The sequence below is a fragment of the Leptodactylus fuscus genome, chromosome 1 (assembly GCF_031893055.1).
Source record: "Leptodactylus fuscus isolate aLepFus1 chromosome 1, aLepFus1.hap2, whole genome shotgun sequence".
NCBI classification, from domain to species: Eukaryota; Metazoa; Chordata; class Amphibia; order Anura; family Leptodactylidae; genus Leptodactylus; species Leptodactylus fuscus.
Window position 1 is genome coordinate 136,376,105 of NC_134265.1, and position 17,637 is coordinate 136,393,741.

Sequence of the window (17,637 nt, forward strand, 5' to 3'; positions counted from 1 at the left end):
CAAAAGTATTGGCACCCCCGCAATTCTGTCAGATAACTCATTTTCTTCCAGAAAATAATTTCAAGCACAAACTCTTTGGTATTAATATCTTCATTTATTTTGCTTGCAATGAAAAAACACAAAAGAGAATGCAAAAAAGTAAAATCATTGATCATTTTACACAAAACTCCAAAAATGGGCCGGACAAAAGTATTGCCCCCCTCAGCCTAATACTTGGTAGCACAACCTTTAGACAAAATAACTGTGAACAACCGCTTCCGGTAACCATCAATGAGTTTCTTACAAAGCTCTGCTGGAATTTTAGACCATTCTTCTTTGGCAAACTGCTCCAGGTCCCCCCTGAGATGTGAAGGGTGCCTTCTCCAAACTGCCATTTTGAGATCTCTCCACAGGTGTTCTATGGGATTCAGGTCTGGACTCATTGCTGGCCACTTTAGAAGTCTCCAGTGCTTTCTCTCAAACCATTTTCTAGTGCTTTTTGAAGTGTGTTTTGGGTCATTGTCCTGCTGGAAGACCCATGACCTCTGAGGGAGACGCAGCTTTCTCACACTGGGCCCTACATTATGCTGCAAAATTTGTTGGTAGTCTTCAGACTTCATAATGCCATGAACACGGTCAAGCAGTCCAGTGCCAGAGGCAGCCAAGCAACCCCAAAACATCAGGGAACCTCCGCCATGTTTGACTGTAGGGACAGTGTTCTTTTCTTTGAAGGCCTCTTTGGGGTTTTTTTCCTGTAAACTCTATGTTGATGCCTTTTCCCAAAAAGCTCTACTTTTGTCTCATCTGACCACAGAACATTCTTCCAAAACGTTTTTGGCTTTCTCAGGTAAGTTTTGGCAAACTCCAGCCTGGCTTTTTTATGTCTCTGGGTAAGAAGTGGGGTCTTCCTGGGTCTCCTACCATACAGTCCCTTTTCATTCAGACGCCGACGGATAGTACGGGTTGACACTGTTGTACCCTCGGACTGCAGGGCAGCTTGAACTTGTTTGGATGTTAGTCGAGGTTCTTTATCCACTATCCGCACAATCTTGCGTTGAAATCTCTCGTCAATTTTTCTTTTCCGTCCACATCTAGGGAGATTAGCCACAGTGCCATGAGCTTTAAACTTCTTTATGACGCTGCGCACAGTAGAGACAGGAACATTCAGGTCTTTGGAGATGGACTTGTAGCCTTGAGATTGCTCATGCTTCCTCACAATTTTGCTTCTCAAGTCCTCAGACAGTTCTTTGGTCTTCTTTCTTTTCTCCATGCTCAATGTGGTACACACAAGGACACAGGACAAAGGTTGAGTCAACTTTAATCCATTTCAACTGGCTGCAAGTGTGATTGTTATTGCCACCACCTGTTAGGTGCCTCAGGTAAGTAACAGGTGCTGTTAATTACACAAATTAGAGAAGCATCACATGATTTTTCTAACAGTGCCAATACTTTTGTCCACCCCCTTTTTTATGTTTGGTGTGGAATTATATCCAATTTAGCTTTTTGACAATTCTTTTTGTGGTTTTCCATTGAAGACAAATTAAATGAAGATAATAATACCAAAGAATTTGTGATTGCAATCATTTTCTGGAAAAAATTAGTATTATCTGACAGAATTGCAGGGGTGCCAATACTTTTGGCCAACATTGTAGTTGTGATTGTTGAATATGTTTGGGTGAGGTGATAGACTCTCTTTAACTCTTCTAGTATAAACGTTTTTGTAAATGTAAATTTTACATCAGACGTGAGGTCAGAAATGGTTGGATATGGGCCAGATGTTTGACTTAGTTCATACTTCCTTAATTAATGGGATCAGTGCTAATCATGCACTATAAGACCGCTTGCTTGGGCTTGCCTCCTCTGCTTGATATAACCAGTCGTAACCCAAATAGAAAAGCTGCATTTTTTAACCAAAGGGATGTGTCACATGAAGTAGATTTAGAGTGCGTTTGCTCTAAATAACAGAAATGTATGTTAATGATTCCCCATGTGATATCATGTTTGTGTTGGATTGTGTAGCAATTTTGGCTGCTTGTATTTACTTGTGGAATTGATGGTGTAATATTTATGATCTATTGCCATTCTCTTTCACTATGGATACTATAAACACGCTTCATAAAATTCAGTAAAGAGACAGCAACATTAACAAACTGGCCCAGGCTCAGACTATGCTACTTGGGTACAATGAGAGTTCAAGATCAGAAAGGAATAGTGCAACTAGCAATGAGAAGAAATAGTTGTATTTTCCACAAATACATCTTTAGAATATTGAATATCAGCAAGTACATCCAAGTATGATTGTTGAAATCCTGTAGTTACCACTTAGTTTTATATAAGTGTTCTTTTACCAACAGGTATGTAGACTGATATAATAACAACACTATGCTTTAATAATCCCAGAAATACAGCATAGCAGGTGAGAATATTAGATTAGTACAAGTCCTCGGACTGGAAACAGGAGTCAAGCATCAGAGTCCAGGAAACAGTTACATGTGGGTGATTCATGTTGCACATCTGGAATATGCGGATATCACATTCACCCAGCCGTTGTAAGTAGTTTCTTACTTAGGAATTTGAAAGACCCATTCAACATGCCCTGTAGCAGGCCCACAAATCACGGAATTACTACTGAGCAAATAGCTTAGATACTGTGACAGTATAGTGGCGCATGCAGCACTGAACATTGCAGACGTCTGGCCCTGACTCATGAAAGGTCAAGGGGATGATAATCCTTTCTTTGGCAGGTTAATACAAGTCTACTTCTGAGTATAATAATATGTGAGATTCTTATCTTAGGTTAAAAGTATAAATTTCGGGCACAAAGTATTATACAAATGGTGTCTTACACAAACCAATCCTTAAATAACCACTTACAAGGAACAGAAAACCAACCAGGTCTTTAGCATTTGCATGTTCCTAGGCAATGTCTAAGGCAAGGTTCACACCTGTGCCTATATTCTGTTCGGGTTTTCCATTTCTGAATCCGTTTAAAAAATGCAGAGAGAAGTTCTACAAGCAGGACTTTTCTCTCTGTATTTTTCCACATTTTCTGGGCGGAAACTCTGTGGACCCCATTATGGTTTCCGCAGGTAACCGCTTTTTAAGCAGGTTAGCTTTCTGTTTTTCAGGTCCCCACACAGACCTGTAAAATGTAAAGATGAATGCTAATGTGAACTTAGAATCAGCTTGTCGTGCTTCAGACACACCTCAGGGATAGGTATGGACCATTCCTGACCCTCTTCCACCCTTCCACATTTCAACTGATGCTAAAACGTCACAAAAACTTTATTAGTAGGTTAATATAAAACATGACAGTAAACGGTAGTGAATATGGCAAAAAGGAGTAAATCGAGATACAATATGCTCAACTGAACATTTTAGTCATTCGCTGACCATTACTATTGGTATTTCAGCCACTTGTATGATCAATACACATGGTACATAAGCGCCAAGGTTGAAATGTTTAGGTAGGGACTTTCCAGGGTCCATTACATTGGGGTCGGGTTCCTTTTGGAGCTTCAGTCGCTTCGGGCTTGACTCAGGACAGGCTGTTATTTTTCTATTTTTCAAGGACCCAAAGACTTAAATGGCCAAGACGAGTAAAAAAAAAGAGATATACAGTAGTGTGTGCCATGACTTTTATCTCAGTGACTTGGGGTCCATGAAAAATAATGGATGTGTGAATGGCTTCTTTTATTATAATGGGTCCGATAACACACAGACAGAAAAGCAGTAGTGTGAAATGGCCCTCGGAGTAAGATTTGCTTTGCTTTCAACAACCTCCTACGTGCAGTATATATAGGAAAAATGTTATATAAGGAGAGACATGCTGAAAACATTATTGGCACTTAGCTTATAAATGATCATTCCAAACAAAAGCTTTGAGAGCAAATGTTCACAAATGAGCCCGACTGCTTACCAGCATGTGAACATCTTCTCCAACCCATGACCTTGTAAGGCAAGTACTTTCATTACTGGATGTGGTTAGTTGGTTTTATGACCAGCCTAAAAGCTTCAGTCTCCTGGCAGCATAAATAGTGTCTCATCTGTTTTCTTACATTTAGATATGGCCTCATCATGAGAAGCAGTTGGGAAATGTGTCTATTCTTACAGGTTCTGCAGATAATACCAGCTTCAAGGAATGATATACCTCCTTCTTATTTCATTACATAGCGTGTTCTTCCATATCATTACTGACTGATGACACATTCATAGTATGTGGCTACCATTCTTTCTAGTTTACTCTTTACTTGTGTAGTTCCTGTTACAGACCAATAAATCTGCAGTGTAAAGAAATGAGGATAGCTGGCTCATGTGGTCCCGGACAGACATACAACGGGCACAGTTTGTAGCCAAAGTAATGCATGTTGTGTTATGTGCTTGAACTGCTGTCTTATTGCTCAGTTTTAAGGCAGTTTCTTTGTATGTGACTCATTATCTGCTTTGTTTGGTTAGCTCTTATACTTTGCACACACTAGCATCATGGATCCATTTTAAGATACCGACAAATCCTGTTCTGACCCAAATAACTTCTGTATTTTATACTGCAGGCTCCACAGTACTTCTTGTTAAAAATACTGAATAGACACCAACAATGCTAGTGTGACAGAGCTTAAATATATTTTTATGTGACAAAGTTTTCACAGGACTTCTTCATTGTTCCAGATTTACTATTCCCGTCAGTGCAGATTTAGACAAGACAGTCTTAAACTGTGCTAGATTTGTCACAGTGGCTGATGCTGAATGATAAATTCGATGCTAAGTTTATTTCACCTACTAGTCATCTTACCTTGTACCTAAAGGAGGAACTCAGTGCTGGAAAGCCTACCTCTCTGGTGCACTAATAGCAACAATGGCGTCCTCATAACACACAGCTCTTTAGCATATTAGGAAAAAAGCTAATATGGCGTCTCCGATCAGGAAGAAGGCACAAGAGTTTTATTCTCATGTGCCCCAGCTATCTCACTGTACTTAGAGTTCAATTGGGACTGTCCTGGTGAACGACTCCCTTTAAAGAGGTGGTCCGGAATAAATTAAAACTTTACCCCTAAGCTAAACCCCCTCCCCAAATTCTAATTCACACCTTTAAAAAAAGAAAAAAAAAGGTATATTTACCCATATGCCGGTGGCGGTCATGTGACTGCCCAGGCACATTTTCTGATTTCCTGGTGACGTCCCGTTTCGCTGCTTCTGGAGACTGGAGGCCACCAGTACTCCTCTCTCTCTTTCCTCTCCCCCCTCATAATCACCATCTCTCTCTCCTCTCTCTCTCTCCCCTCATATTCACCAATGCTCTACGCTTCCTCTCTAGTCGTCGCTTCCTCCACAACTGAGTTGGCGCCTGCGAATTAGAACGCCTGCAGAAGCAAAAAGAAGCAGCATTCTATTGCACATGCGTGGCTTCTACCAGCATTGTACTGCGCAGGCGCCAGTTCCAAGTCTCAAGTGCGGGAGAAGAGGGGACAGAGACACCCCAAAGTCATCTCCAGGACGACAAGACAGGTAAGTATGATGGGGTGGAGAGGGGGTTGGGGGACTGAGTTAGCTAGGTAGGTAATTAGGACTTATAGTCAGGGTGTACTTAGTGCTATCAATGTGTTAATAACATTTATTTATTAAAAAAAAAAAAAAAAAGTCTAACTTTTTTCCCGGAAAACCCCTTTAATCATAAATTTTACAATATTTGTGACACAACTATGTTTGCTGAGCTACTAAGCGCTTCAGAAGCACTCAACGTCAGAAATGTTGGACATTTTCCAACATGTTCTTAAAGAAAAAAGGTCACAATAAGACCTCTGTAGTGCTGGCACCATGAAAAATCCAGCACTTGGGGCTCTGTGAATTGTCCGTCTATAAGCATGGGTATCAGTTTTAGATCCTCATGGCATTTGCTCTGTACAGTATAGTCTGTCCAGGAGTGCGGAAAGTATGACAGCCCTTATAAAGTATGCCTCGTACCTAAGTGAAAATATTATTCGATATGACATCTTACTTCATTTGGTGCATGTAAAGCTAGGGTGCATTACATAGGCCCCTTGGCTGTCCGCTTGGCTATAACATACACTTTCTTATACTTTGCCAGTACCAGTCCTGGCATTCCCATGACGTAGTAGGTGTATATTTATGTATATGACTGGATGATGTATTAAACTATCAAGAAGCTTGTAATTTGTTATTGCAGGATAAATATTTGCAGCTACTGTAGACTTATTGATGCACGGACATTACTTGCAAATGAGCACTTATAAAGGCAAGACGTGTTAGTTACATAAGCAGTCTGCGCTGAACTTATTTATACAGCTTGTAATTTATTCTTAAAAAGAGAGAAATAAGTGGCAAAACCTACACAGCCAGATTCCCAAGACTTTGAAGTTTCTTGAGTTTCGGAGGAATGGGACTGTGTTTTTGTTCTGCTGTCGAATCTGTAACAAGCGAATAATTGCTCTTTCCAGCTGGTAATGTCCCATGCCAGACACATCTGTCTTAGCACTCAAATGTATTCCTTTCCACTGTTGAACACCTCCCTTGTACAGTCTTGTGTACACACACATAAAACGCACAACGACACATGCACACATTTTAGGTACAAAGCTCTTGTCCCCCCAGGTATGGAGAAGCAGGAAACATGACTAAGATTGATGTGTTGAATACTTTAGTACGCAATCTCTCGAGATTGTAAGAATCCAAGGCACTTTGCAAAAGATGATTTCACCATCCCTCCAGTAAGCATTACACAAGTTTTCCACAAACTCCTTATATCTGAGACTTGTTGAGTGCAGAAAATTGGCGGAACATAAATTCTGAGTATTCATTTTGCAAAATGATCTCAAAAGCTAGATTCAATTAAAAATACATTTGATTTTACATATTATTGACAAGGTATGCAATGTATATAATCGTATCTGTCCCTCCCTCCAGGACACTTTCTGACATTTCTGGAACCTGTAAATAACATCACCATTGTCCAAGGTCAAGCTGCCACTCTTCATTGCAAAGTAGCAGGAAATCCACTACCAAATGTCAAGTGGCTGAAGAATGATGCTCCAGTGGTGCAGGAGCCCAAGAGAATCACCATAAGAAAAACAGATTATGGTTCACGGCTAAGGATACAAGACCTTGACACCACAGACACAGGCTACTATCAGTGTGTCGCCAGCAACGGCATAAAGACTATTTCTGCCACAGGTGTACTTTTTGTGAGGCTTGGTAAGTTTGTAAGTTTTGGTTTAAGGCACTTGGTGTGTGACAAGACTTTTGGAAAAATATTTTACTTTTTTTTTTTTTTTTTTTTTTTTTTTAGAAAAATATGGAAAATACCAATAAACCAGTGCACAATGCTATGTAATATATGTTGCATATTGTTGCCCATCTGTTTGTAAATCTCACGTAAAAACAAACTTAAATCTTCTGTCTGTTTTAACAGGTCCTACACACAGCCCGAACCCCAACATCCAGTAAGTGTTATTTTTACGCTGTCAAGTTTATTTTCAAAATGAATATTTTAACATAGTATTAGAATAAACTAGAAATTAATGCAAGTGACTGTTAGTTTATATTGGACTGGTCTGCGCAAACTGTAATAAAGTAGACATGTATACATGGGCCGCGTAACGGCTGAAACTAAACACATGTACCTTATGTAAGTAATTTATTTTACAAAGTACGCAATGCGACCAGAACTCCCTCAGTTTAAACTGGAGAACATTAGGTTAAAGAGACTAGTGATGCTGTACACATGAATTATTCATAAGGCAGCAAGAGTCAATGCCAGGAAAGACTTTGTCATCATCTAATGTAATTTTTACAATAGTTATTTCCTCTGCGTATAGAAGATTGTGCTTCTTTTATAATTTATTACTTTTCTTTCTTTTCAAGTCCCCTACAAATGGTTTGTTAGTCTAATGCTTTGTGTAACTACGCTAATCAAAAACATGAGGTACATCATGTCTCTGGCACAGAGAAAGTGACTAGGGACAGACTAAGGTTTAGTGCATATAGAGTTTTTTGGCGCTGATTTTGATGCTGAATCCTCCTCAAAATCGGCCCCCAAAAAAGCCTCCTAATAGAACTCTATTGGGAAGCTTTTTTTGGAGGCTGTTTCTGAGGCGGATTCAGCGTCAAAATCAGCACCAAAAAAACTCAGTGTGCACTGACCCTAAGGTGGCATTCACACAACCATGTCCAGCCCATGCAAAAAGGTCTGTGTATACGGACTGAGCTCGACCGTGTGCATAGGAGTCACTGTATCATAGTCAGTTATGATGCAGTGAGTCCCTGAAGGGCTCCACCGTTACAGTAATGAACTAACTTAATGCTATAATTTATTACTACAGCAATTGGTCCGTTCGGGAGCTTACTACATCATAACAGTGCAATGACTCTAATCCATATCGGCAAGTTCAGTCCAGGGAACTAGGGCCCACACACAGACCATTTTCCATGGACTAGACTCTCTTCTGTAAATGCAACCTAAGGCCACATCCACATGACTGAGGTGCAAAACAACTGTGAAAAGTTTCCATTTTCACGACCTTCTTGCACCCGAAGGGTACCAGTTTTCATGGATCCCCCATATATTTGAGTGTACAGAGAGATCCGTAAAAGTGGACAGAAATAGAACACAACCTCTATTTTGATGGTCTGTTACAACAGACTGTCAGAATAACTGTCATGTGAATAGCTCCCATTCACTTGCATTGAATTTAATGCTGCCATGTGATGTCTGTTAAAAAAAAAAAAAAAGACAGAAAAACACAACAGATGTCACATGGTTGTTGTTCGTGTGAATATGGCCTAACTGCCCAGCTACCCTCTGCAAGCAAAGTCCAGTTGTTGGAAAACAAAGTTGTCCTTATGTAAGGATGGTATAGGCTCTACATAAAACTTATACAAAAACATACAACGTAATTTTCGCTAAGTACAGTAAATTTGACCCTGTGAACCTTGTTAGAAGTCGCATACTACTTACAGCCTCTGTTATGATATTACCTATTTCATGAAGTCAATCAAATATGTTTTTGATGCTGTAAAACTTTGGATGAGGCAGCAATTTGAAGTGGTTTATGATCTGAAGTGGTGCTAAAGGAGGCAACAATAAGAGCGAAGTGGATATTTGCCAAGGGGAAGTAATCTAGTAGTTGAAGTGAAACTATAAGCATACGGATTAATTGCTAAGAAGCAAATGGTTGGGAATGCCACTAATGTCTAATGCTCTCAAGAATGTCAATTGCCTTAATAGTGCTGTATTCATCCTAAAAGGGACGTGTGCTAAATCATTTAGATTTGGGAATTGTATTGTACTTATTGGCTACTATTACTTTATGCAGAATGTCAAGTTTTATCTTTAGTTCAGAAATAGTTCTTTCCAATGTTATGTTCACACTACTGAGTTTACAACTGATTTTGAGGCAGAATTTGGAATTTGCCTCCTATGGCTCTTAAAGGGAGGCAGCGACATGCGTTTCTAGTTTTCAGGACGCGGTAAAAAAGAAGCTTCCTGCTTGGTTTGCGCAGTGAAGTACGTGGCTTACGCAGCTGCACAATCCATGGTACGAGACTCAGGCCAGTTAGCCCTATTGTATCTGGGGAAAGCTCTGCTATTTGCCGTGGATTGCATGGGGACAAAATATTTTAAGAGAAATAGGAGGAAGACTGCTTCAGATTCCTTTTCGATGTCTGATGTGTTAACTTGGCCTGAAGGTCACCACTCCTGACATGTTTGTTTAGTAAATACCTGTTTGGCCCATGAAATTACAATTCTGAAGCATCTTTTCTTTCAGCTCTGTATTGTGCTGTTTCTCTGTTATTCCTCCTGAAAATTTGTGTTTCTACGCAGTTTGACATGGTCCAGTCAGCACTGGCATCTTTGACAAGAAGAAAGGTAACACCCAGTTGTCAGTTTATTAATTTATAGGAGTAACAAGAGAGGAACAGCAAAGAAACAGCACAATGCAGAATTATGAATAAGATGCAAGTAGTTAATAAAGCAGACATGTCAGGAGAGCTGACAGGTCTTGTTTAAGGCCTTAGGCACAGAAACAAGTGTGCAGGCCAAGGCTCTTCCAAGGGGAGTTCTATCGTGCTCTGTGATATTGGGATAGAATGGACCATCCCATTCATATCAATGGGGGACAGAAGGGCTTTACACAAAAGAACAAAATCGAACCCCCTATGGCCTACACACTTGGAGCATGAGGCCTAAAAATATTTAGAATAATCTGGAAAGGAAAACAAATAACAATACACATTCTAACTGGTGTAAATGTCCATTTTGATGCAGGGACATCTCACTGATTTATGAGGCCGTATCCTATTCATAAATCTGTCTTTCCCCGCACCAGTTGGGTCCTTTATTAAGACTGGCGTACATTATGCCAGTTTTAATAAATCTTCCCCAGTACGTCTACTGGAGATATATTGGCCTTCTTTGTGTGGTCTGGAAGGGTGCTGAGCTGGGCCCAAGATTTCTGCACAGCTAATACCTGTCTGTTACGATCAGGTTTCTCCATAGAAAGAGGATTGAACTTCTCTTCCAGATTAGTGTTAATCACACTTTTGTGAGCTCTTTGACTAGCCTGAAATGTATTAGTGATATTCATTCGCATTCTGCTTTTTGGCAGGGAGGTAATAAAATGACTCCAATTAGATTTTGTTGGTGTATCTACAGAATTCTTTTCAGAGGTGTAAATCCATCTTCTGCTAAAGGTTCTATACATTAACATTGCTGCTACACACTTGTAACCTGACTCGCTGTGCAAAGTACCTTACACATTATTATGTGCTGTAAAAAGGTAGCTGTATTTCACTAGACTGTCATGGGAAATGTCATGGTCTGTAGTTCATAGTCACTTCTAACACTGTGTAGTTTAATAGTAAGCTTGTAACATGAATGAAGGGTAGAGGTCTGTAACTATTCCGTTTGTAGGTCTGTTCACTATGTCATGCCCATTATTGTGAATTTTGCAGTGAGCATAGTTTAATATAGTTAAGATAATAGACTATTTTTCTGTGACAGGCAAAACATTAGTTAAAATACACATATGTAAGATTATGTGGTGCACATGGTCCATAGGATGTAATGACCCTGACAAATGCCAAAATAGTAACACATGTTCGGTGTTATGTATTGGTATACCAATGTATTGAATCCATTACACTTCTGACTACAACTGGATCCCACATCAAAAGTGTGCTGCATGTTTTCTATGTACAATCAGGCTATACCTTTGCAGTATATGTCAGGAGCAGAACTATATTCATTCTTCTGAACAGAACGGTGTCTAAAGCCAATGTGACTTGTAATTCAACCCTAAAAAAAATGATGAGCGCAGCTACAAGATTGCCCTGGGCTGTAATGAGTATGACCTCGGTGTGCGCATGGATTTCTCTGCCACCTGTGGCCTGTTATTTCTGAAGATTTTGCTGCATGGCCTTCAGGAACAAGGATTCTGAAAAGTTCTTCCAATTTTAAATACAAGTTGTATTAAGTAATTGCAAGTAAAAACTGTTTTGGGACATTTTCCTTCTACAAATCTTGACCTCATCTGGGCCTAGTTGGATACAGAAGAATTTAATAGCCTCTATTTTTTATTTTTTTTGCTGAAACTTTCAGTAATGTCTGTTAGTTTTAGGAAGGATTTTAGTAGTCTTTCAGGCATGCTTTGGCAGGTTCCAAGGAAAAGCATTTAAAACAAATTACTATTTTCCCTACAGAATTTTAAGCCTCGGAAATCTTAATTGCATTTAAGAGGAAAATATTTGCCCTTATTCACCTCATTTGTTTTCTGGTCATTGAGTTGTATGATGTTTGTGCAATTGTGTGTACGGTTTACCCTAGTGCTGGACCTGTATTCTACATTCCAGTAAAATTATTCTTTAAAACATATTTTGGTCTGAATTTATTGGTCATGGGTGTTTTTTTTTTAATAAAGCAGTAGACAAGGTTAAGGCCCCACAAGTGTTTTCCCTATAGATTTAATAGGGAAAGGAAAAACGCAGCAAAAGCTTAATTAAAAAAAAACAAAAAACGCTGCTTTTTACTACGTCGGGTCTCAGCCTTCAGGGGTTTTTCCATGAACATAACCACATTTAAATTTGTAAACAATTAAACATAAACATTTTGCAGATATAAAAATGCTAATTTGCAGAACTTTAATGATTTTCTTTTACCATCTTAGTGGTGAAAATCTATTGTCTTGATCAAATGCCGATGGATAACACCACAATTGCAGGAACCCATTCATGATTTCCATATTATGTCCGTGTTATCTTCCCTTACGTGTAGTGTCCTTGTCTGATAATCTGTCTACAAAAAGGAAATCATGGTTGGGTTTCTGAAAAATAGCAGACCATAGCAAGTTCCTGCATTTATGGTCATATCCATTGGAAACCTATCAAGACAAAAGGCTGTCAGCACTGAGATAGTAAGTCATTTTTAATTATTTATATTTGTCACAGACAGCAAGCAGCTTTCCTGACTGTACTTAGAGTTCACTTTCTGTGCCAGAGACCTATTTAGCTGCATCATGCAATGTATCTGCAGTCCAATGTCTCCATTATTAAGGTCTCTTGGGATTTTCACAGCTATTTGTATTTTGCAGTTACTCCAGGTAGAATTACGTGCAAAACCAGTAGTAGTAGTAATAGAAAAGGCAAGCAGCAGACTGCTCCTTATTGTACTTGCTCCCAACCTGAGAAGGAAATGTAAAATGTGTTGCAGCCATAAAGGACCTATTAGCAGCAGAAAAGCTTATAGGACGCCATGAATAAAGTATTGTACAGCTAGAGAACAGAATGTGCTGCAAAGCCCTGAAAATATATAAACTTTCCATGAAATCTTAGGGACCATTTACGGTAAGTCTTTACCCCCAGAGAAAAAACATCCTAGATAAATGGTAGTACGCATCTCAACAGTTTTACGCTTTATTGGTATTCCTATTGAAAAATCAATACTGTAAAGGCATTTTATTCATAGATTTTAAAAGAATAAAATATTTCTTAAAATGTTTGCAGGAAATTTCCATATGATGTCACATCCAAAACTAATAGCTAATGAGGTGAGCCATTCACAAACAGAATAAAGGCTAGTTATACAGGATTTATGGGGCTCAGAAAAAATTGACAAGGGGGGGGGAATCCAAAAAATTAATAAGAGACTCATTACTCCCCAGATAAGCTACTGGCAGTGTTGTTTCTCTTGTCCTGCCTGACTATCCACATGACTGCTACAGCCCGTCACTGAGCTCAATGATCCCACACTTGGCCCGATATTTGCTGACATAACAAAACTCTTTTTTTAATGAATTCTGAAATTGAACCAGTCTTCATAATATTTTTGCTGTAATATAAAGTTTGGTGCTGATGAAAATACTTTCCTCCACCTAGTTTCTGTTAGGGCCACCATTGTAGTGAAAGAAATCAGAGTTGTGTAACCCCAGTTCTAAAGATATGCTTATTGGGTCAGACTTATCCATACAAAGAGAACCTACTCTAAATCACTGAGGTAAAAACTGATGGAAATAGAAAGGTGCCAGTCTGCGAGCGCACTTCGCGTTTTACTTCCTTTAGTAAGAGAGGGCTGTTTTCAATAAGAATAGCATGCCTGGCTTTGCATCATAGACACGAGTATACATTCCAGTTATTGTGTCTGTTTAAACACTGCAAATTGAATAAACTGGAAACCTTGTTCTGTGATTCCTGAGCCATTATTCAATTTGTCTGAGCAATAATTCATCCACACTTTCTCATTGTGAAAGTCATTGCAAATCCTTTGCTGTGCCTTATGCAGCTCAGAATTCTGGATCATTGTTTCTTATAACTCATAATGCATTGTGCTGGTCCTCATTCATTCTTCCTAGAAATATATCAGCAAATTGACATCTACAGGGGTCTCGAGTCCCCATGTGGATTCCCCGAACAGATTGCCAACCGCAGATGTGAACCAGGCATTAGTCTGCCAGTTGGCTTTAGTTATTCAAAGTTTCAGCTATTATACCTGCCAACTACCACCTGTATTGATAGCCTGTAATAGTGGGGTCTGAGGCTTTGTTCACACTGAGTAATTTGCTGTGGAATTGGGGGCAGATTTCAACCCTCAATCTGGGGCAGATTTCTCTTGGAATCAGCCTTACAATGGGAGATAGAGATCGCAGCAGGACACGGAAAAAAGAAGAGCCCTGCTCGACCGCGGCTTGGGACTCCCTGCTGATTTGGCCCATTCATCCGGGCCTAATCCGCAGCGGGATGCCACAACGGAATGGTGAGGTATCAGCATCCCGTTGTGGCTAGACCACGGCAAAAACGCCAGTGGCGGAAAATGAAGAATTCCTTTTTACATTATTGCAAAATATTGTTTCCATAAGTACAAAACTTCTGCTTTAATTAATACCAGTTGTACTTTGATAATCTTAGTGTATATGAACTATTATAATACTGAAGTATTATTTAACCTTTTCTTTAATAAATCCAAAGGACCAAGCAACTGTTTCCAATTACTAGCTCAGCAGAACATCATGCAGGATGACCTTGTAGTTCTGACCTTTCACATACCATAGCAAAATGGTTTTAGCATTACAGATTTTACCCTGAAGACAATAAGTGCAACATGGCCATAGGGAAACAAAAAGAGTACAAGCAATATCTTATGACAGGTTGTTATTACAATCTGTTTGCTTTCCAAATCCTTAAATTATTTTAAAGTTAAAAATGATTCTGTAAAATATGGGACAGAACAAGACTAGTGTTAGGAATTTTCCAGCTCTTGCCTTGCGTACAAGGAATCTTTGTCAGTGCTGTCGTTTCTGCTGTTGGAACAAATTGATTACTTTTATTTCACTTTATATACTTTTATCTAGATATTGAGTGTTCTGAGTTGCATTATGACCCAATGCTCTTTTACATGTCAGGTGACATGAATGAATGGATAGATAGGAGTATGTAATAATGAATGTAATTATGACTACAACATTATTCAGCTTTACCTATGGCACCATCTACGACTAGTGCACTAAGCATGAGCTCACAGAAACTATTCACTAATCACATTGTACAGAATATAATAGCTCTCTATTGCTCAGATGTAGAGAGCCAGAACCACTTAACTAAAGGCTGTTGTAAAATGTAGAATATCACGGGTTGTATTTGATCTTACACTTACTAAATTCTTACTGAAGTGCTTTCTTCGGATCATAAAAGGTGTGGGTCTGGCGTAGGGTGGTGCCATGGTCCATCCATGGATAAATACGGTACTTCAAGATACTATATAGAGAGGAAGTGTGTATTACTATTACACGTCTCATCCTACCATGCTATGCAAACTTCTCTGTTTTATGCTGATAATAATAATAGTGATCATCAGGATATTGGAATATGGAATTTATAATATGGAATTCACTTTTAAATAATGTTTTGGAACTAATAGACATGATATAACATTAACAGGAACAATCTATAAATCACATGTATAAATTAAAGCAAGACGTGACTGTATTCACTTGTCTCTAAAGTCTTCTTGATGTATAAATATGAGCTCATTTTTATGTACATGATGAGCAGGATTTATGGCTACTTTATTTGTCTATAAATCTTTATGATAAGATGTTCTGCACCAAGAAAATGTCTGGTCTGCATTTGCAAAGCTTAGTGAATGAAAAGTCAAAATGTAATGAAATCCGGTATTATACAGATGAAATTACTTTGTATATATCCGGAGTTACATAATATCGCTCAGCATGTGACTGGTTCTCTTTCTTTTTTAAATGCTGTTGAATTTGCTGAAACTGGAAAATGACTTTGATAATAGTATACGAGTACATACTGTGCTAGTGTGGGCCTGTGGCCTACTACTTTTATATATCTCACTGTGTGGCTTTATGTAAAGTCTGTATACAGCAGGGATATCCCACTAAACTGCTTGCTGTTGTCCACTATGGGTGACTAAATAATATCATTATGAAATCATCTGGATGCCGCCTTCTGTCAGAGTTGTATATTTTGGGATCATGGAGATGTCCAACTAAGCTCTGCACCCTACTAATATTGGGACATTGTTATGCTGCTTTCTACAGTTGTATATGCCAATGGCATGCGTTATAGTCACTCTCCAAAAAAAGGTTTTAGATTATTGCCAGGACCATGGAGTCAGTAAGCCAAACCTCCGACTCCTTCATAAATGGTCAGAAACGTAGTAAAGCTCCTGTAATTCATGAAAAAAGCTAGTGATTGATTTCTTACTGAAGAAAATGTGCAAGAAATTAAGTATCTAATTATGCTATATTTGTAAATTAATCATCAATTAATCATTAATTATTGTAGTCCAACTCCACCCAAACCTGCCCATGTATCCTACTTCTCAGCTCTTGTTATTGCACGTAGGATTGTTCACATTCACGTTACTACAAAGACAACGTACAGAAAGATCAATGTATGAAAATGCACTGGAATAGCAGTGATAAGCGGAAGTGATTATTGCTGCCTTTTCTTTCTACAGCATTTTTGTTTAGTTTTGTTTTATAACCTATATGGAGCTTTAGACTAAAAGAGATTTTTCATTTAAGGCCGGGGCCCCACGTGATATAAACATCGTAGTTTTACCGCAGTGGAAATACCCACCATGGAAAAAAACAGTGTTATACAGTCACTGCATCGTAGATGGGATTCTAGCAAATCCTATCCACACCTTGCAGAAAAATATGTGCAGCGGAGATGCTACAATTTCCAAAATCATTGCGGTCTTGGAAATCACAGCATATCAATTTAATATATTTACAGAAACGCTAGAGATTTCCCTAAAGGTATAATGGAAGCAGAAAGTCTGCAGAGGAAGCTGTGATCTGTTGCCGTCATGGTTTATCCTGCAGCGTTTTTTGTTGTGGCCCGCTATGTGAATCCTTAGCCTAAAGGTTTCACCTACTTTCCTGGCTACTCTCCACTCCACTTTCTAGTTTCAGTGACAAGTCTTTGGACTTGGCACTGTAGCCTATGTGATATACTGGTCAGGCCAGCTGAATACTCCAAAACTAAACTGCCCAATGTTATTTATCGAGTTACATACAGAGATGAGAGGCACTGGTCAAGCACTGCTCTAGCCCCTATCCGGGCTTAGCAGCTAAGTGCACTTTACAGAGCTGACAGAAGGCTCCATTAGCCATCAATCACAGTGACAAGAAGATAATAGAGGTGACTAAGAACAGAGACTGGCCACTGATAGGGCAAAGGGCAGTGAACTGCAAACACTGAAGACACATATTCAGCAGTATCTGGCAAATAGAATAGATAAGAGAAAAAGCAATGTCAAAACATCAGCATAAACTACCACTTTAAATATGATCATGGATCCCGGAGTATCCCTTTAACTTACTGGACAGTTTCCGCAAAGGTTCACCAACTCTTAACCTAGGATTATAAAATAAATTGAATCTGTATTATAGCATTGTAATAACATTGAGAGCATTAAAGAACCACTAAATATAGAAAATATACATAAAATAAATCCCAGTGCTTCTAACATTGAGAAATCCATGTCTCTTTTCTGCGTGTCCCAGGAGCTCAGGCATCCCCCCCCATCTTCTCCTCACTCTCTAAACCCAACTAGCTTAATCGACCTCCAACCCAAGATGTAGCAGACCAGTTCTCTGAATTTCTACAAGACTTGTCGTCTTG

At 39.0% G+C, this 17,637-nt stretch overlaps 1 protein-coding gene across 1 annotated transcript in view; it reads left to right on the forward strand.

Moving 5' to 3' along the window:
- Positions 1-17,637, forward strand: part of ROR2 (receptor tyrosine kinase like orphan receptor 2) — a 130,077-nt gene that overhangs the window by 95,341 nt on the left and 17,099 nt on the right. Inside the window, exons 3-4 of the mRNA XM_075276711.1 lie at positions 6,898-7,185; positions 7,403-7,433. Coding sequence (XP_075132812.1) covers positions 6,898-7,185; positions 7,403-7,433 — 319 coding nt within the window. The remainder of the gene's footprint in view (positions 1-6,897; positions 7,186-7,402; positions 7,434-17,637) is intronic.